Source organism: Dermacentor albipictus, chromosome 8, assembly GCF_038994185.2.
Source record: "Dermacentor albipictus isolate Rhodes 1998 colony chromosome 8, USDA_Dalb.pri_finalv2, whole genome shotgun sequence".
Classification (NCBI taxonomy): Eukaryota; Metazoa; Arthropoda; class Arachnida; order Ixodida; family Ixodidae; genus Dermacentor; species Dermacentor albipictus.
Genome location: NC_091828.1, coordinates 29,857,307 through 29,877,778, shown reverse-complemented (window position 1 = coordinate 29,877,778; position 20,472 = coordinate 29,857,307). Strand labels below are relative to the sequence as shown.

The following is a 20,472-nucleotide window of genomic DNA, read 5'->3' as shown; positions in this document are numbered from 1 at the left end:
AAATTTCATAGGCAGCCCCATGCCAGCAGTCGCTAATGACGATATGAACATTGGTTTTTTTTGTTCTGCCAGTTCTTTTCTGGCCACTGACAAAAATGACATAGCGCTTTTGTCTTCCTTGAGCAAATATTGAACAATGTGAGAGTAAATTTATTTCATGAAAATAGTTTAAATATTTTTTTGCGATTGATGCAAACATGTATCTTTCCTTTGCAATATTATGCCAAATTGCAATGTGGGAAGAAACAGAAAATGACAAAGACGATATATATAGCCTCATCAGGGGATATGAGCTACGGAATAAATATACCGCACTCTGCATTCTAGAGCAATAGGAGGGCCCCCTTTTCGTGATCGGTTACAATCTTCTAACAAAAATATCACCAAGAAAATCTTGCAACAGCATTATATTAAGCAAAATCAAATATCGACACAAGAGAGGCCACTGTTATCTTGAATGTTTAAACATCATTAAAACAATTTCTGATACTCTGCTCTTGCACGCCTCCGACAAATGTGCAATATCACGTACAAGTCAGTATGAATTATTAAAGAAGCATTGTGCACCTTAGAGGTAACAACAGCAAATAGATTCCCTATTGACCCCTGATTAGTAAGAACAACCACCACACAACAAGTGATGGTCAGTAAGATGCAAATTTTGCCATTAGGGGGTCACACGTGCTCATGCAAAGTTTCCATTGACCATTCAATCCAACCGATAATGTTTCAAGTTCGAAACTATGTTTTAAGATCTATCACAGCTTTCGTGTTTCACTCCCAAAGGACCAGTGTATTGTATGAAGTAAACCAGCGTACAATTTTCAATAGGACCGTACAATTCATAAAACTTTCACGATGCAATCGGAAAAGGTCATCGGGTACCAAAATCAATAAAATATAGCTGGTAGATTTTCTTGAACGATAAGTTAGTGAAAGCATACACAGGACCCTTTGTTGCCCATTGTTCTGACGTTCTAAATTTTTTTAAAGCTTGCTGCTAACTTTTAATTAGCAAACACTTCAACTTCTGGAGTTTTATAGATCCACTTTCAACGTACCGGACGTGTTCTAGCTTTTGCTACAAGTGCTTTTGAGGGTCAATATTCTGGAATCGCTTCAAAATATTTCGCTAGACAACGCCCGAGAAATCCCTTGAACGACACATTTCTTCGTCAGAATTACTTCAACCCATTAAGAAATAGCTTTTGTCATTCACACAACTCAAACACCGCCACAGGGGCAAGACTTGCCTGTCGATAAGAATATTAAGTTATCGCAAATCAGTTGAATATTTGAGAGAGAGATACGGAAATCGTATGATACATTTTCGAGCTTTCTGACAGAGCTTTCTTGCCCCACTATCCCCCTTTTTTTCAAAACGTCAATCTTTAAATCACATAAAAAATTTTCCATTCCATTCAGCAGAACAATGTCCGTGGTTCCTTTTTGTGATGCGGTTAACCTGGCCTAGAGAACTGTAAAAATATTCACCGTTACGTAATTCCAAGCCTAAGGCGCAGATTGTCCCACGAAGAATCTTGCGCTTGTGTTTGGATGCGTCGACACTACCTCACCTCCCTTTTCAATTTTTTCCATGGTGATCATCATCTGCCAACGCTGACCGAATCTTTTCAGGATCCTGGTTGTGCTAAACAGTTTAAACTTTCAAACATGGTAGCCATAGGACATATGATGCTGCAGCAACAAATACCTTTGATGTATCGGTAAAGGTATATCATATATTGCATTTCCCTGATCACTTGTATTAGAAAACAGCGTTACTGTGCATAGATCAGTTTTAATGAAGACCGCGGTCACATTCCGCATACGATGAAACATTGTCAAGGAGCATGTGTGAACATGTCATTAGACTAAATAAAAACTTCTTGCAGTGATGGACTAGAAAGTACGCATGCCCGCAGACAGTGTTGGTTTTTTGAATTACGTCACAGATTGTTCTAATTACCTACAATGCTGGGGCACGAAATAAATCGAGCGCGCACTCAGTGCGGTATTGCCTTTGACTACTTCTTTGTCTAATTTAGGGACGATGAGCCTGCCTATCTATCTATCTATCTATCTATCTATCTATCTTTATATCTATCTTATATCTATTTACCTATCTATATATATATATATATATATATAGGTAATATATATGGCTATATATATATATATATATATATATATATATATATATATATATATATATATATATATATATATATATATATATATATATAGCCTTTAAGCCACCCAGTGACTAAAGTCGCCTACTAGCTTGGGGACACTAGGTATGCACTCATGGCCATGATGCTGCCGTGGTCGTTCTCTCATAGTCACTCTTCTGTCTCTCATTAAACCGTCTTCGTCATGCCATCGTGGTCTGCATGGTCGTCAAGTGCAGCTTGCACAACCGATTCGTCGCAGAGCCTTGTCTTCACGCTAACGTCGTCATACAGTGATTATGGTTCGTTGTCATACTGTATTCGTGATTCCGTCACGGTTGATCCATCGGCACCATTTAATTTTCGTCATCTAAACCTCGCCATGAGATTGCCCACAGCCGTCGTCACCATAAAGTCGTCGTCATACAGTCGACACGACGCCATCATCCTGATACACTGGTCGTCCTCCAATCGTTCTCTTGCCGTTATGTATTTGTTATCTTTATGTCGTCATAGTCTACTGAGGTGTGGCGATATTGATGAAATGCTTATCGCAATACTATTGACAATTATAGTGAGATGAGACCTGCTAGATTTATTTTTTATTTTAGTAATTTTTATGGATAGATAGTTCTCTTACAAATGCATTTTCTGCGCCCTGGTGTCGCTGCATTTCTATTTTAATATTTTATTGATATTACCATTCTTTCCCTACTTCAAGCATTTTGAGTCTATCTTATGTCGACGTAAAGAGCCTCCCATGTCCACATGGTGATGCAAGTATTGTACAATCTTGGGCCACTGGCCGCGATGGCGTCATGGTCGTGCCATCATCGTCATTTCTATTTCGTCACCAAATTTTGGTCATGCCATCGTAATCATGCCATAATCGTCATACATCAGCCGTTGTCTCCTTCACCGGTGCCACCGTCGTCCCGCTGTGATCCTCTTCATGACATCGCCATCGTTTCAGAATCGTTACGTCAATATCGGTATGCAGTTGCCGTCATACTGCCTTAGTCGTTCTATCGAGGTCATTCCTTCTAGGTCATCCTATTGTCCTCAGCGCCTCATCATCAGGCCTTCATGGTACTGCGAGACTCTGGCAAACGGGTATCACACCAAATTGAGCTAATTGCGGTGAGTGCAATGAAAATCTCAGAACGACCAATAAACGTTTAAATGGAAGTATATAGGTTTTGTCGCTACATTGCTTGAATACTGATTGCATTGAAACGTCCACAGTCATCTTAAGAAGGGTTCCGCCTGACTCTCCCCTAGTATTTATTGCATGCTATTCACTATCATATCAGGTAATATTTTTATTGCCTATCTTTCTTAAGCGATACTATGTTACCACTGCCACCCTTTGCACCGTTGTATTCTTGGTCTTGGTCAGTAACCAAGGGCAACACTGTTGGTGCGAGGCTCCGCTCCACACCAGATAGAACCATTGGCGTTTGGCTGCTGGTTTGCTTGTTCCTTGGACCACCAGTGTGTTGCCCGAGCCAGGATGTTGGCGTGACCCGCGTGGTGAAAGCGCAGGTTCTCATGGCTGACGCTAAGTGTGTGCCCTCGGCGTCTTAGTGTCGTCTGTGCCTCCTGCGGAAAGCCTGGCTCCAAAACCAATGGAGAGCTGCAATAAAGGAGAACCATTGATTGTCTTGAGCAATGAATATGCTCATAATACTGCACGTACATGTTAGGGAAGAATTCTTAGGGTAATAGTTACTAAATATGGTTAGTAAAACAAAGTAACTGACTGACCGGTATAGCTGCGGACAGGCTATTGTAGCCGCGATTGCTATTAGTATGACTACGTGTTCAGCAGATGCTCCAAATGATTAAAAATACAGGTGGTAATCGGCACAATATCTACGCACACGCACTGCGCTGCGTCACCCACAAAGAAACAGCAACCATCACGTTTCCTTAAATTGTGAGTATGGACCCGTACGTGCTCCGAAACATCAAGATTCTGTCACACTAATACACTCTTAGCGGAAGTTTGTTTTACCTTAATCATGTTCCTCCCTGCCAGGCGGATTTCCGTTAAAGTCTTTATTATGTGAGCCCCCGTAAGAAGCACGGCTCTCTATTCGTCACAGTAAATAAAAAAGTCGTTAACTGAAGAAAGAAGAATCGCCTCCTTCCAGGCTCACTGCAACGCATATGAAGTAATACGACAATCACTGCGGCTGTCTATAATGGTAGACACTTCATTTGGAAGGCATATTATTGTGACCCGAAAGGAGGGCATTCTTCTCGGGCTGTGTGTTTGAAGGCGCGCAGCCAACTAAATATTTGGTCATTTTACTGTCAGCCAACAGCTTCGCAGCCAAAATACAAGAAAAAAAAACGTGAACTTCAAGAAAACTTCACTTTGGATCTAACAAAGAACGCCGGTGTATCTTAAAGAACATTGTGTGACGAAATGTGCCTAAAACACTTCCACGCCCTGCTGCATAATACTCCACATCCTGCAGAACAATACCTACTGAACAGATGCCTCTACTTCAACACGAACACGTCACAGACCATAGCAAAGATCAACAGTGATGCATTGTAACAATTGACGATTAGCCTGCTGCCATACCAGCTGTCTCTGACCGTAGACCTTCCACTGGACAGTCAAGTCAGTATACGCTCCACATTAAATGGATTACGTCATCCCTCATCCACCAGCCGATCCACCGGGCCTACCTACCGTTTCATATCGAGCATGAATACTGTGTGTATCCTGGCCACTTTTCATCCACGACGTCACCAACCACCGCACCCGTGTGGGCCCTACATACCCGCACAAGATGCGCAGCTCATATGGGGCACAACACAGCACGCCTTACTATGCTTACCCCGCTTCCAACCTTCCAGGTTACTTACACTGGCCTCTCAAACGAATTTCCTACAAATGTCCTGTTCCTAGTTACGGCGTCATGCCACTATGACATAAACTGGCGTCGCGCCTTTGGTTTCTGTCACGATGCTGCAGCCTTGAAACTTCTGCGCCAGCTTTTGGTACTACTTTCTGGTCATGGAGAACTCAACACTGGCCCAGCTGGGAGACGCAAAGTAGAGTCCATACTAAGTACAATTGAGCAAATAGAAGAACAAGAAAAGGCAATTCTTTTTAAATTGTGAGTGCTTGACTTACCCAACACAAATTGTTGTGATCACGAAACAACCGATTAACCTTGTTGTTGTTGAGCAAAGGAAATGTGACATATAAATCCTCAAAACTGCTAGTCTCTAGAAGAAGACGATTGCGCAGAAACAAATTGTTCTTTCATGTTGTTGAAAATCTAGTAAACGAAACACGGGATGTTTCAGAGGAAAAAAGACGGGTATCTAAAAATACATTTAGATGCGGGAAATGTTGAACGTGTTCACAATATTGCCAATTTATGTTCAGGCAAAAAACGGCCAATTATTAGAAAACCGAATCATCTTATGACGAAAGAGAAAGTATTGGCCTGCAGCGGCTAACTACAAAATGCTACCTATTCTGTAAGGACGTATTTCGCACCCGCCATCCACTACGCATGATGAAAGGTGCTTAAATTTACCCCCCCCCCCACTGTAAATGTCCTTTCAAGCTTGAAGTTGATCGCCTTCCCATTGGCAAAAAAAGGAACAATGTTAGACGACGCAGGCACTGATGGCGTGAAAGAATGCTCCCACATTTCTGAATACAGTGCAATAACCAGATTCTTCTCCTGGCCGCACCATTGAAGAAAATACCTGACGCGCTCCAAACGGAATCACCACTGTCTCTGTTCCAAGCCGCCAAACGTTTTTGTTTCTTCTTGGCATTGTCTGCACTAACATACGCAGAGTTGTACCTAAACGTCGTCACCTCTGCACCTATATCGCCAATATAGACGCTGATATTATTGTGCTCACTGAAACATGGCTGCATGACATCAGAGATAGCAAATTTCTTTCTTCGGAGTTCGTGCCATTATAGATATGGCAGGATGAAAGGTGGCGTACTAGCTGCTATCAAAAACAACTTGCAAACTTCCCTCATTTGTCATGACAACAACCAAGAGCTAAGATGAATATGTGTGCACAATTCACCTCTGAAATCTCTCTTTGGAACCGGCTACAGAGCACTAGACAGCCAACAACCTTTTTCCTATTAATTCCGGGGCTTGTTGGACAACACGAAAGATACATTTTACGAGTCCCCCATCTTTCTCTCCGGAAATCTCGCTTATTCACTCCTTAATTGGACTATTGTAATAGCGTCCCGAAAACACCCACCTAGAGAATCTGTACAGTCATTTCACTAAGCATTACACTTCAACACTCACAAAGTCATAACATGTCCCGCTAGAGGAGAAGGCACACTGAATCTATTACTAACAACTTGCCCTGAATACATTTCTAGAATTACGGCTGTAAATCGGCTAAGTTATAACAGTTTTCTTTACATAATTCTCACGGTAACAAAAAAAAATGGCTGTGGCTTAGCTAAGGTTAAGCCCAGGATGCGAAGCATACTAGCCTTTATTTTAGTTGTTGAACCACTGTTTAGCCTGGTGAACTGCTTTTGCTTGGCTATATTTGGTTCAGCTAGACGAAGAAACAACTCATGCAGGCGAGCGCACGAGCTGAGACCCGGCTATGTAGCTACGCGGCCGCAAGCGAGCGCACGAGTTGAGCATCCGCTTTTGCAGCTGTTATGACGTCATATGGTAGCTACGCGGCCGCGCGCGGCGCAGCAAGGAAGAGCGTGGTTGTGCGGCTAGTATGCTTCGCATAAAAGTAAAGGTCTCCGAACAAAGAAAATTATGCCTGACTATAACAAATCTGATTACGGTCTATAAATGAAGGACTGAGAGGCTTCACTAAACGAATTCAGAGTACATATCTAAGAAGCAGTAGCCGCACTGATCGCTGAGTTGCAACAGTGTTCTGATGCTAAGCACGAGGTCACGGGAGCGAATCCCATGCACGGCGGCCGCATTTAGAAGAGGGCGAAATGCGAAAACAGCTGTGTACTTAGATATAGGTGCACGTTAAACAACCCCAAATTGTGCCCCCCTTTTTGGCATACCTCTTAATCAGACCATTGTGTTGGGAAGCAAACACACATAATTCAATTGAAATTAAAGACGTAGGCTGTACACCAACTGACAACTTTATAAAAACATTATGATACTTAAAAACAAATGTATACCTGCAATCCTTGCGATAACTATCAAAAGAACCTCTCGTTTAACAATTGCATAAAAAGTATATTGAACAGGAGAAAACACCTCTGCATATGAGCTAACACAAACAACTGCCCAAATGAAGGGGTGTTTAGTGGCGGTGGACGAAACAGTACCTCGTAGATTTGTACGAAGCAAAAGCAAGATTGTTTCTTTTGATTTACGCGCGATAATGCGTACTAACCCTAAAAAATTCTAGAGTATTATTTCCGCCAAACCCCCTTATAAGAAATTCAACGCAAAACCTCACCATTGAAAAACAGCCCTAATAATCACTTCTCGTCTGTCTTCACTGCCAGTCCTGAGTTTGACCTTGAACATTTACCAGACTACTACTCCATAGCTGTGCCTGATGCTCTGATAGGCCGGGAGGGTAAAACAAAACTAATAGACAGCCTTAAGAGACCATCATCAGCAGAATGCCAAAACATTAACAATTGGCTACTAAAAAAAACCTTTGAAATAACTGGTAAAATATTGTGCCTTATATTTACTCATCCACGCAAATGTCAGTCGTTCTGAAAAATTGGAAAATAAGTAAAATTGTCCATGATGTTAAAACCGGAATCACTGAAAGTGGCACCAATTGCAGACCAATCTCTCTTATTAGTATGACACGTAAACTGCTTCAACACATAATCGCTTCCAACCTAATGGCCTATCTCGAATCGATTAGCTTCTTCTACCCGCTACAGCATGGTTTCCGAAAGCAATGATCCTGCGAAACTAAACTGGCAGAATTATCACGTGATTTTCTTCTTTGTAGGAATGAACGACTTGCGATAAACGCCATATTTCTGGACTTTTCAAAAATATTCGGCCAAGCACCTCATAATAATTTGCTGATTAAACTATTTTCCCTTGTTATCACTCAGAAACTAATCCGATGGCTGAAACACTTTCTAAAACGTCGAATTCAGTTTTCCAATGCCAATAACAGTAACTCCCAATTCGTTAGCGCAACATTAGGTGGTTCTCAAGGTGCAGGTTTATCACCACTGTTATTTTTTATTTGTATCAGCGACCTTCCCGCTAACCTAAAGTGAAAAGCATGGCCTTTCACCAATGGTTGCGTTATTTAGAAGCCTATTCATAAATTAGAAAACATCACTACCCTGCAACGTGATTTAGATAATATCGCTGCATGATGTAATCAATTGCTCATGCTGTTAAACTTGTCGAAATAGAAATTGATAACATTCTCGCGCAAACACAATCGATAAACTACCGCTGCCACATTAGTTCGTACCCTATCAGCTCAGTCAAAACTTTAGGTACCTAGCACTGCATTTAGCGCCATACCAATCATGAGTATCGCATATGTATACAATGAGGCATCTCCCGCTTGGATATCTACGTCACAAGTTTAGGTGAACATTCACTGAGTTCAACAAACTGGCATACTTCATGTACGTGCAACCACAGCTCGAGCACATGTCATCAATATGGCATCCATCACAGTCATATCTCACCAATGAAATAAAAGCAGTATGAAACCGTGCAGCATGTTTTGTAACATCTTTCTATTCTCCGTACATCAGTACAACCGCTGTTAAACAGACTCCCTCCCTTACAGCAATTGAAGGGGCTATTTCACATGGCGCGATTAGGGCGAAAAAATCGTTCCGCTGCGCACGTCGCAGAGCGATTTTCTCTGATAGCTTTCACATGCGCTTGCGGCAGCACAATTTCAGTCGCACTGATGCGCAAACTTGCCTCCCGCTCCCGAAGTATCCATGCCTGCATCGTTAAATAAAACCAAAATGGAAACTAGAAAAATATTCCAATTTTTCTATTATTATTTGATAAAAGAATCAGTACAGCATTTTTATTAAGAGCGTTGGCACTTCACGACAGCTTACAGATACGGTGAATGAGGCGCCGCTGCAGAACACCGCAAGTATGAGCGTGCGGCTTGTGCGGCATCGGTAGGGTGGTTCCGTTTAGTACACTTTAGCTTCGTTGTTACTATTTTCTTTTTTTTCCTGGATGAGTACTTGCTTTTATAGAAGAACAACCTACTATTAAGTGTGCATGTAGAAGCAGCTGGCACAATTTGTAGCGGTGAAGACGCTGACGACGGTGGCGATCGAGTGGGTACGTGCCGTATGTTGAAGCGGCGTCCTTCTCCCGACCTGGATAGCGTGCAACTTCTCCTTTCAAACGAATTGTGTAAGCGAAAGAAAATAAAATGTTGTTGAAGCTCCTAAGCCGCGAACGCTAGTAGGTACGCCCTATTAAAAGATAGCTGAAACTGGTCCCTGACATTGCTCCACAGAGCTAGCACCGCGCCGTAAAACAGGAAACCGCCAATTTCGACGGCGCTTTGTTTCGTAACACATTGGCCCTCCCAAATCGCGCTGATCGCTGCGACTCAGCGACGGCGCGACCAACTTGTTGGAATCCAGTCGCGGAGAGCCCACGACGTCGCGGCGGTCGCTTAGAGACAGAATTCGCTCTGTCGCTGACTGAAAATCGCGCCATGTGAAACAGCTTGATCACGTCGCATAATCGCTAGGCTTCGCCTGCTTCGTTCCTTGTTTGGTAAGTCGTGTACAAAGGACGCAATACTAAACCCACCACGCAACTCATCCTTGAGATTAGACCACGCAGGTCCCGAGGCATGCATAAATGGCAGAACATCGGCAATAAATAATTCGTTCTTATCGCGAACAATAACTTCGTGTGCAACGCTTCCTAGCTTCATGCTCAGATAGAGCAACATTTCGCGAACTAACCCATCACCGGCTCTCCGAAAAAGTACACCCAGCGTACCCTGCTGTTACCTTGTATTCGTACTACCATATGCTACTTTTATTTGCGCCAGTTCTTATGATAATTTTGTCCCCAGTTGCTTTTAACTCTATTCTATTTGGAAACACAATGTACAGGTGCTCCCAGAATAATTCGGAACGCTGGACACGCAGCTGCTCGTCGGCGGAGCGCGCCGGCGGATAAATACAGGCAAGATTTGCGCATGCGCGGTCTCCCTAGCGAGCAAGTTTCGCTCCCTAGTGCATCGAGATTGGCGTTGCCTTGCTCCAAGAAGGGCGCTAGGTGCCCTTTAGCATTGTGCAATGGGGGCTGGGTGAATGAATGTCTGTAGCACAGCATGCATGCACCGAAATCTGCATATAAAGGCTCCCGCATTCCTTGCAGCGTATTCTCGCCATGTTCTGCATCCCGTCTGGGAGATAGCAATGCTTTGCGTGATTACGTGCTAGTGGGGCGGCTTGGCTACAATGGCAATGCTGCCTTATTTTTCTACCGTGTTAGCCTGTCCTGCGAAGTATTAGCTCTTAGTAAAATATCTCCCTATCCGTGTTACGACTAGCTTCGTAATACGAGGACAATTTCCACTATTACATGACCCCTCTTAACAGGTGTGTCTGCGATAGTGGCAATAAAGGAGTTCACAAAATGAAATAACGCGGCACGTTCATCAAGGCCAATTTCCCGCACAGGAAGTAACTTCATGCAAAGGGCACTCTAATGAACTCTTCACCACTCTAGTCATTTATTGGCGCACCCCGTTACTTGGTTCGCATATATTGTGCGCCAATCAATCACGGAATCTGGACCATTGGTAGCGAGTATCCTTACGTATTGATCGTGAGTCGGCGTTTGTTGGCGAAGATACTCATTTTCTTTTGCTCAGAGGAAATATACAATGATAATCACGGTTAAGCTGTGTGAGCTGAATGCAAAAAAAAAATAGTAAGGAGAACACAGTAAATCTAAATAACAGGAAGAACACGGGGTTTATTTTTTCCACAGTAAAAAAAAAGAATCGAAACGTAACTGTTTTGTCTAAAGCGATTGGTGTGTTCCAATATCAGTATCTCGCGAATGCGCCGTCCACGCGAAGCGCAGCTTCTACGCGGCGTGGAATTTACTCGTAGAGCGCATCGACGAAGTCCCTCCTCTCACCAAGGCGCTTCCACTCGCGCGCTATGGTGAGCCAGAGCTCGTCGGCACCGGCCCCTCCCAGATTCAGTTTGGATAAGCTTTCCTTCGGTTGAATTCGGTTGACCGCACTTATAGACTTTCCTGTGAGGCGGCATATCTCACGTTGAGGTACACCTTGTGAACTGAGCTTAACTATATTTCTCCGCGCATTCATCGGCACTCTTTTCGGCATGTTGCCTCGATTGGAATAGGGCGAAATTCGCGTAACTGTCGCGTTTTAAATATGTTCGTTTCCCCTCATCAATCGAGCCGCCGATATCATCACGGTTGCATCAGACGAAGACGCCGCCCTTTGTCAGCGCTAGTCACGGTCACCTACCATAAATATCTTTAGCAAGTGATAAATACGGCCCACACGAAAAATAAAAAAAAAGGCCCAAAGACGCGAACATGCTGACACGAGCGCTGACGCTCCAACGCGAGTGCATGCGCAGACAGAGCTTGTCCCAGACACCATCGGCACAGCCCCCCTTGACAAAACGTCAAGGGGCACCTAGGGCTACCGTTTTGGAGCAGCGCAACACAAACTAGATGCGCTAGGGAGCCAACCTTGCTCGCTAGGGAGACCGCGCACGCGCAGACCATGGTACTACTTCTTCCGCGGGTGCGCTCCGCCGGCGAGCGGCCGCGTGTGTGGCGCTCCTAATTATTCTGGGAGCGCCTGTACCCCTCCCCGCCCCCCACCCCCATGTAATAGCTTCGGGCCCTTATGGTGAAATAAATGACATGAAATGGAATTATGTGCCCAAAGATGTGAGCCCAGATGCATTATCTGAGCACCGTGGTAAGACAGGCCATTTCATAGACTGAGACGGCGTACATTGTCCCCACGGACAGCCTTTTGCCTTCGCGATTACTGTTAGTATAACTACGTATACAGACGACGTTCCAAACTTTGAATAGCACACGTGGTGATCTGCCTGAAATCTATGCACATGCACTGCGCCATCTCACCCATACTTAAACAACAGCCGTTGCCTTTGCTGTCATTGGGAACATGGGACCCGAGCTGGCCCCGGAGCGTAATCTTTTTTGTGTTTTTATTGTAGTCTTTGTGGGTGTCGGTTTTCATTTGACCACGTTCTACCCTCGAAATACGAAGTATATAGGAAGACCGAGTTTCCGTGGCAGCTTCAACCCGTAAGGTGTAAGGTGTATGTAAGGTTTTCATCTCGTAAGGTGTTATGTTCTCGCAAAAAAGACGCCGTAGCTATTTGACAAACAAGATGTTTAACTAAATGCTTACTCTGGATGCGCTCTCATGGCACCCCCAACTAAAAAGCGTTGTCTGGATAGCGACCGTTGCGGGTCTAGACCAAGCTCGACCATGTTAAGCAGCACCTGCAATAAACCAATGAGAACATTTTCTTAAAGATTGTAGTAGGTTATTGCTTATGTTCTAAAACAAAATATCTCGACATTGAACAGTAGATCAGTTCTACTAGAATAGTCAATATTTTTATAAATGATTCTTCAGTAACTTGGGAAAGTTTCTTGCTATAACAGTGGCACCTGACTTATATCGAACAATGGTAAAGCTAAACCTGAATGCTGCCTTGAAATAAAAGTAGAGATACTGCGGGAGCTTAAGTGGGTACGCGAACAAAACAGATCATCTGTTCACACTCCTGCTATCCTTTGCTGGTTTGGTAAGTATGTTAAGCTTGCCATAGGCAATCTCTATGACGATCTACAATATTCAGACCCGTAACATTCAAGGGTTGTCAGCAGCAAGCACTAGTTGCTTCCTTCAGTCTTCATATGCACGAGTAGACATAAATTATTTAATCTGGTTTCAATTAAAATATTGGAATGCAAAATAATACAATGATACACCGACTTCTTATAAGCATGGGCATTTTACATCCAAGCACAACTGCATATGAAATGAGCAAATTACAAACTTTAGGAATTATTCAAAAGTGTAACCACTTAGCGGTATCAATCGTTTCCTATATTAGGCAGAAGAATATTGCACATTTTTATTCACGATATAAATATAAGTCGTGATTTGCACAAGGTGTAAAATGTGAGTCCACACTGTTCTCTGTTCATTGTTTTTCTATTTGCAAAATTTGCTTCTGGATATTGTATATGCTATTCAGGCATACTATTGAGGTAAGGGTAATGCTTAGTTAGCAAATTATTTTTTGCATAGTCTCGATCAAAAAGAGCGAGCTAGCAAGGAATTGCTACGACAGTGGTGTGGACGGAAATGAAGCTGCATACTGCAGGAGCTTCCATTGTTACGGATAACAGAAAAAATAAACATAAACGGCAAAGCTTCACTACGCGGTCTCATATGAACTAGAATTGAGCACTGTAATTATATTTCTGCAAAGCCATCACACCCCAGTCTAACTATAACTGAGACAGTTGGTCTGCGCTGTCTCCAAACAAACTCCTATGTACACGGCACTATAATGCATACAATTCACCCGACCCAACTCTCATATCTTTGCCTATCCTGCCACGCGCCGGCCACACTTTGTCACATGGGGATGGGGTGAACTCATGCTGAACCCATCCTCCAAGAAGCTCAATCAAGAACCGCAAACAAAAGCACAGAGGAAGACCAGCAAGAATCGTAGGAGGTCATGCTCGCGGCCCCAGACTTAGTGGAATAGCGCAAGCTGGGGAGAAGAAAGAGGAAGACGACGCTGTTCGATCTGTTGTCACCTCAGCTCTGTAATTTTGCGTAGGTTTTGCTATTCATTAAGTGAGTTATTTATATCCTTTGAAGACGGCCGCATCTTTAAGGCGGCACTGTCCCTATGCGAAAGGTACGGCTGCTCCGGTGCCGACATCTTTAAAGGGACAGCGCCATCCGAAGGAAGCCAGCGTGGTGGAGGCGGCCATGGCGTCGCAAGGTGTGGAGCTGCCAGACATCAGGGACGATAAGCAGTCCAGTGCGTCATCATCACTCCGTGGGGACGACACAACTATCATCGACCCTTATGAGGAAGTGGCTGATATCGCGGAAGTGGACAGCGACGGCTTCAAGGTGGTGAGTCATCAGAAGCAAAGAACGGTTGGAATCCCAGTGGTAGTTTTGCCAACAGAGAAAGGTGTTGATTTGAGAGAGTGGGACCCTTTCAGGCTATTCGAAGCCATTAAAGTACTGCTGGAATCTGCGCCGATTCGCAGCCGCTTCACAACGCAAGGGGCTCTTTATTTAGATATCGCAATGGAAAAGCAAGTTGCCATTCTTCTCCAGTGCTCTCATATTGATGACATAACAGTTGAAGCCCGGCTGGCCCACTCCTACATGACTAACACATGTGTTATTAGGGGAGTACCATTGTGGCATTCGGAAAGTGACCTTCTTGACTACTTCAAACGGCAAGATGTTCTGCTGCACGTGAAACGTCTGATGCACCGGGTGGAGACTCAAGAAGAAGAATGGGCAGCGAAACCTACTAACTCTGTTGTGATAGCGTTTGCTCCCAACACCGAGTGCCCCGAAATAATTGGCCATGGTTTTACCAAGCATGCAATCAAAGAATTCGTTGAACCTCCTCCCCGATGCTTTAGGTGCCAACGCTTTGGGCATGTAGCCAAAGTTTGCATCAAAGATCAACGTTGCAAACGATGCGGTGGTGCCCACGATTACAAAACCTGTAAGGCAGATTTTGCTTACGCTAATTGTGGTGGTGACCATCCAGCAAGTTTCGGCGGCTGCCCCTTCCGAGTAAGCGCCTTACACCGCCGAGTGTCCTTCATTAGTGGTCCCAAACCACAACTTACTGAGAAGCGGATCCCTGGAAGTGACGAGTTTCCGGCGTTAGATTCGGAAGTTGAGTTCCCTGTGTTAGAGCTGGAAGTTCGCAGGGTGGTAACAAACAGCGTCAGGGAGCGACCTGAACCTAGTAAGACGGCAAAGTCATCTGTGGGTGAGTCGGTTGTTCGATCTGCTGCAGCAAAAAGTGTCCGTTTCTCAGCGACCAAATCACAGCCAGACTCGACAACATGGAGGATATTCCCTCGCCACAAAACAGATGAAGAAACCAGCTGCAGTGGCCAAGAGTGGGCCCCAGTCCGCAACTTTTGTTGAAGTTGTGATGCAGTGCGTGCAGCAGAATACGGAGCTCAAAAATCAGGACCTGTCCGACCTTCCGCGAGTTTTGTTTAAGTCCTGCGTTCATATGTTCAAGCGATGCAAACTGGCACCCTGAAGAACTTTCGACAGCTCGTTCTTTCCTTTGAGTCCATGATTACCACCTTCGCAGCGAAGTTTGCCTTTTGATATGGCTAGTCTTCTTCAACCTCGTGCAACTAAAAATCACCGAAAAGTGCCGTTTATTATGCAATGGAACTGCGCTGTGATTATAAGTCGATTAGCAGAACTTAAATTATTTCTGAAAGATACGTGTGTTCCAGTATTGGCCCTCTTGAAGGCTGGCCTACCAAGCGGGAGATCTTTGACTGGATATGTCGCCCATAAGAATTGCAACATAAAGTCATTTCCCGCGGGATGTGCCGCCCTTTACACAGGAAAAGAGATTCCTCATGTGGCTTTCAACGTCACCGATCTTTGCACCGATAGTATTGAGGTAACCGCTGTGAGGATACGGCTTGGCTTCCGAATTCTCTGTTGCATCCGTATACGTGTCTCTGCGGAAGAAGGTAACAATGGACTTGTTTCTCCAGCAGCTTTGTGACCGTTGCCCAGCGCCCCGAATTATCTGCGGGGACCTCAACGCCCATCAGTCTGTCTGGGGTGACAGCAACACAGATTCCCGCTGACGCAAACTTGTAGAAGTTATCGACAGTTTGTACCTGTGCGTGGCCAATGACGGAAGTCCCACTTTCTTCCAGCCTCTAGCATCAGCCACATCTATAGACCTAACCTTGCATTCATCTGACGTCCGCGTGAAGTGGTCAACTGCACCTGACCACATGTGAAGTGATCACTGTCCAATTTCAGTGTTTACTGCCGACTTCCATACGCGCGGCTCTAAAATTAGCTTTGTTGTTAATTGGGACAAATACATGGAGCAACTTGCACGTGTTTTCTGGTGATGTGATAGACGAAATCATTTATGGTAAGTTGGCTGCTACCACAGCGGTCAAGTTGCCTAATCATTTTCCGACTCCGGATTTAAAACTCGGGAACCTTTGCGCAGCGCGCAGAAGGCCGGAGAAACAACTGATGCGGAAGGAAGATGACAGATCATTGAAGACGACCTTCAATAGGCTTAACTCTGCCATTCGACGCCATACTAACAAGCTCTGTAGATCGCAGTGGGCATCCTTCTGCGCTAGCTTGACGGTTTTCTCACCAATGACGAGAATTTGGCGAGTCATTGGCAGTCTTGCTCGTGATTCTCGTCCTAGTAAACCTTTCGAAGCGCTTGCACTGCCCAAGCAGAAACATCTTGTGTGCTTGGCAGAGGAATTTGCAGATGTATTTGTAAGTGCAAATTCAGGAATTCATCCCTGCGCTCTGCCTGCAACATCTACGTCTGTGATGGACACCCCGTTTACACTTCGAGAGCTACAGACAGCACTCAGCAGCCTGCGGCGTCGATGTGCACCAGGTCCTGAAGGCATCACCAACCAGATGATGCGGAACCTACCTCTGAATCACTGGAAGATGCTCCTAAACTATCTCAATCGAGTGTGGGAGACTGCCGAAGTTCCTCCTTCACGGAAGGCGGTTTGTGTTGTCCCAGTGCTGAAGCCCGGCAAAGAAATGACAGACTTGGCCTCGTATCGTCCTGTGTCAGGGACGTCGTGCGTGGCTAAGCTAATCGAGAAGCTGGCAAGTAAGTGTTTATCTTGGTGGCTCGAATATAGAAGGGCTCTGCAAACATCCATGACTGGATTCCGAACAGGTTTAAGCGCGCAAGATAGCGTCTTGGACTTGATAAGCCATATTTAACATCATAGAGCTTTCGGCCTTTCAACACTAGCTATTTTCCTAGACGTATCAAAGGCTTATGATAGCGTCCTTCAGAGCTAAATACTAAATGGTTTGCAGGCCATGGGCGTACAGGGTTATTTTCTGCGATTCAGTCACTCATTTATCAGTGATCGTAAAATTCAAGTGCGGCTAGGAAGTACCAAAAGCACCGAAAGGGCGGTATCGCGAGGTGCGCCTCAGGGAAGTGTCCTTTCCCCAACGCTCTTTAACGTTATAATGGCTGGTCTTCCCGCTGAAGTGCAAAACATTGTAGGCATGTCCATATGTCTATATACGTGGACGACATTTGTCTTTGGTTAACCGGATATCAACAGAAGCGTTTAGCTCTGATAGCTCGACAGGCATTACCTTCAGTTCAAAATTACTTTCAAGGTGTTAGGTTGACTCCCTCGGTGGAAAAATCTGGCTTCATCATGTTTCCAGGTGGAGGAAGAAGTTATGCGCGGCTGAAGATAGACCTTGATCAATCTTGCCTTCGACAATTGAAACACAAGCGCTTTTTGGGCGTCATTATTGACTATCGCCTACAGTGCCGACGAGCTGTGGACTCGGTTGTGACATCGATATCTTCGCGTCTCAATGTGATCGGCAGAGTTGCAAGTGAGCTATGGGGAAACCACCTTCTTCACGATGCACTAGCGACGAGTCGAATAACGTATCAGCTCCCTTTAATTTCCCCCTCGATATCACAGCTGGAATGACTTGAGGTTCTGCAGAGAAAAGGCCTAAGAAGGGGTATTGGCGTTCCGCAGACTGCTCCTAATAATGCAGTATTGTATGAATCTCTACCGAGACCTCTTAGGCTAGTTGCATCACAAAGGTTATTGATGCAAATTGGCCGCCTCAAACAGACGGCAGCCGGCCGAGCCCTTCTACAGCGCCTTCGAAAGAGATCTGAGTCCCGAGCGTACTTGGCACTAAATACTCTTGGTTACCTGGGTCTTGGCCGCAGAGGTCAAACTAAGAGGTTGAAACCACCTTGGTCATTCGCGAGCCTCGATTGTTCGTTGACAATTCCTCACGTACACGCTAAACTGAGTTCTCCTCTGGCGGCAATACGTTCGCTGGTACTGGAACATCTTGAGACTGAATATGCACGTCATCTTCAAATCTTTACCGATGGCTCTGTGGACAAGGTCAAAGGATCTAGTGCAGCTGCTTTTCACATTCCCTCTTTGAAGTATGATTGGTCTGTTCACTTCACTGCAATCGTGTTCTCCACAACGACCGAAAGTGTTGCCATTGAGGCAGCTCTGAAGAAACTACGGTTTTGTACGCCTCAACCTGTTGCCATTCTTACAGATTCAAAATCTGCCCTTCAAAGGTTAGAGCACGGGTTCCCTACTGATGCCTTATGTCTTAGCTCCCTACGCTCGGTGCACAGTCTCCATATCAAAGGCTTCTCCATCCGTTTCCAATGAGTGCCCTCGCACGTAGGTATCATAGGCGACGAGATGGCGGACAGCTTCGCCCATATAGCGCTGTCTGGGAATCCATTGAGAAGAGTGCCTCAAGACGACAACAGACTCTTCAGAGAAGCGGTGTTGTGCCACTTCCGTTTTTTGTGGAGCTCACCTCACAAGCCATGTGTGATCAGGGGTCTCAAAAGAAACCAAGCCACCTTACTGCTCGGTATTCACGCGGGCTCTGCTCGTACCCTGCGTGGATGTATAAGACTGGCCTGGCGTTATCGCCATTATGTTCAACGTGTGGTGTGTGCTGTGACATAAAAGATTACCTAACGTGCTGTGCTGTGTATAGCGCGGAAAGGAGGATGTTATTCGCGTCCCTCAAGAAGACAGGAGTTCCTCACAGCTCTCTTCAGGGCATTGTTTCCCCGTGCGGGAACCGGTTGTGCAGGAAGCAGGTCTCTCGCCTTCTTTTAAATTACCTACAGGACATGGATTAGGCCTCGGCATGGTGAACTGAGGAGTGACCATTTGTAATTGCGAGGTCTGTGTCTGATTATGTGATTTATTTATTTTACGCGTTGCTACGGTGGAGCAATTGCCGGCAGCAACTGCAAGGCTAATCTCACCAGTAGCCTACAGCAACTCAACTCAACTGAACTAGCGTAAGCTGGTAACCAGCCTAGCAAAGTAGCATAGGCCAATGGCTAACTGGACTGAGGAGGCCACCCTCCTCGGGTGAAAAATGAACTGTTTCTCACTGCTTCTCATTAGTAAATGTTTGTTCTCTCTAGTCTGTAATGTTCATTTATTATTGGTAGGTGCCTACAATTACTCTTTTCTTACTTTCCCAATTTCACAGTAAAATGTGCGCGATACTCAATGAGTGTTGCATTGGTACATTTCCGAATGAATATGGTACATTCAGCTTAACATGACTGAATTTATTAGTATTAGTGAAAGATTTCTGAACATTCTCTTTCCTCGTTCTTTTTTACAACTTTAGATATCTAATCTCTGCTTAAACTTCGGTTTATAGGGAACCTTGGCTCTCTACCTAAGCGACACGGGATCATTATTTACGTTTCTTTCTTTCCCAGGAGCCCTCTTTCTATGACAACACGTAGCGCACCCCCTCCCCTCATATCACTACAAGAACTCATTTCTTCTTTTGAATTGTGTCTTACAAAACCATTGAAGTACACTTTTGTATCTTGCGGATGTTCTTCACTCCGGATAAAAGCTCGCACTACTAAGCTCTGCCAAATAAATTAAGCCTTGCCCTGAACTAGGTGAGGCTTCTTTTCAATACACTGACTTCAGGCTGAGGCGACCATTGTTTGCTCAAAGATCATTCCACGTTCATTACCAGGAATTAAGAGCATTCTAAGAGAACTTGAGTACCTCTAACAAAAGCTACCGAAATACATTTGTTTATTTATAATGTTTACTTCTGCAAAATGGCATTTACTAGCCCAACCTAAAGTGCATTGTGTAGTCAATTTCTTCTTTATGGTTTCCATTTCGAAATTACCTGGGCAAGGACGCTTGTCTGTATGAGTCCACCCATACTGCCCATTGTGCATAGCCAGTCTCTCGAGCGTGCATCGGTCACCATAACAGGCATGAGCGAGTGGTAGGGCTTTTTTCGGGGCCCGAAACAATTTGGGTGCCCGGAAACATGGTTGAATGCGGCTCCCCGTCTCTGTAAGAAATCCTACATGAACAACTCTTCAATAAAGAAATAGGCAAAGATAGGGAAGGTTCAATGGTTTGAA

The 20,472-nt window shown here is 44.7% G+C and overlaps 1 protein-coding gene across 1 annotated transcript; it reads right to left on the bottom strand.

Annotated features, from left to right (window-relative positions):
- Positions 1-2,717: 2,717 nt before the first annotated feature.
- Positions 2,718-20,319, bottom strand: LOC139048403 (oxamate amidohydrolase proenzyme-like). Its single transcript, XM_070522777.1, has 3 exons — positions 20,229-20,319; positions 12,606-12,700; positions 2,718-3,807 (listed from the first exon to the last, which is right to left on the bottom strand). The coding sequence occupies exons 1-3, from the start codon at positions 20,310-20,312 to the stop codon at positions 3,567-3,569; spliced, it is 420 nt and encodes a 139-aa protein (XP_070378878.1). The 5' UTR covers positions 20,313-20,319; the 3' UTR covers positions 2,718-3,566.
- Positions 20,320-20,472: the final 153 nt, after the last annotated feature.

Bases quoted from the DNA above. Each gene is read 5' to 3' on its own strand.
- LOC139048403 (XM_070522777.1), bottom strand. From the start codon at position 20,312: ATGGTGACCGATGCACGCTCGAGAGACTGGCTATGCACAATGGGCAGT. The intron at 12,701-20,228 runs GTAATTTCGAAA...GGTTTATTGCAG, and splicing joins AGACAAGCGTCCTTGCCCAG to GTGCTGCTTAACATGGTCGA. The intron at 3,808-12,605 runs GTAAGCATTTAG...CCTTTATTGCAG, and splicing joins GCCATGAGAGCGCATCCAGA to CTCTCCATTGGTTTTGGAGC.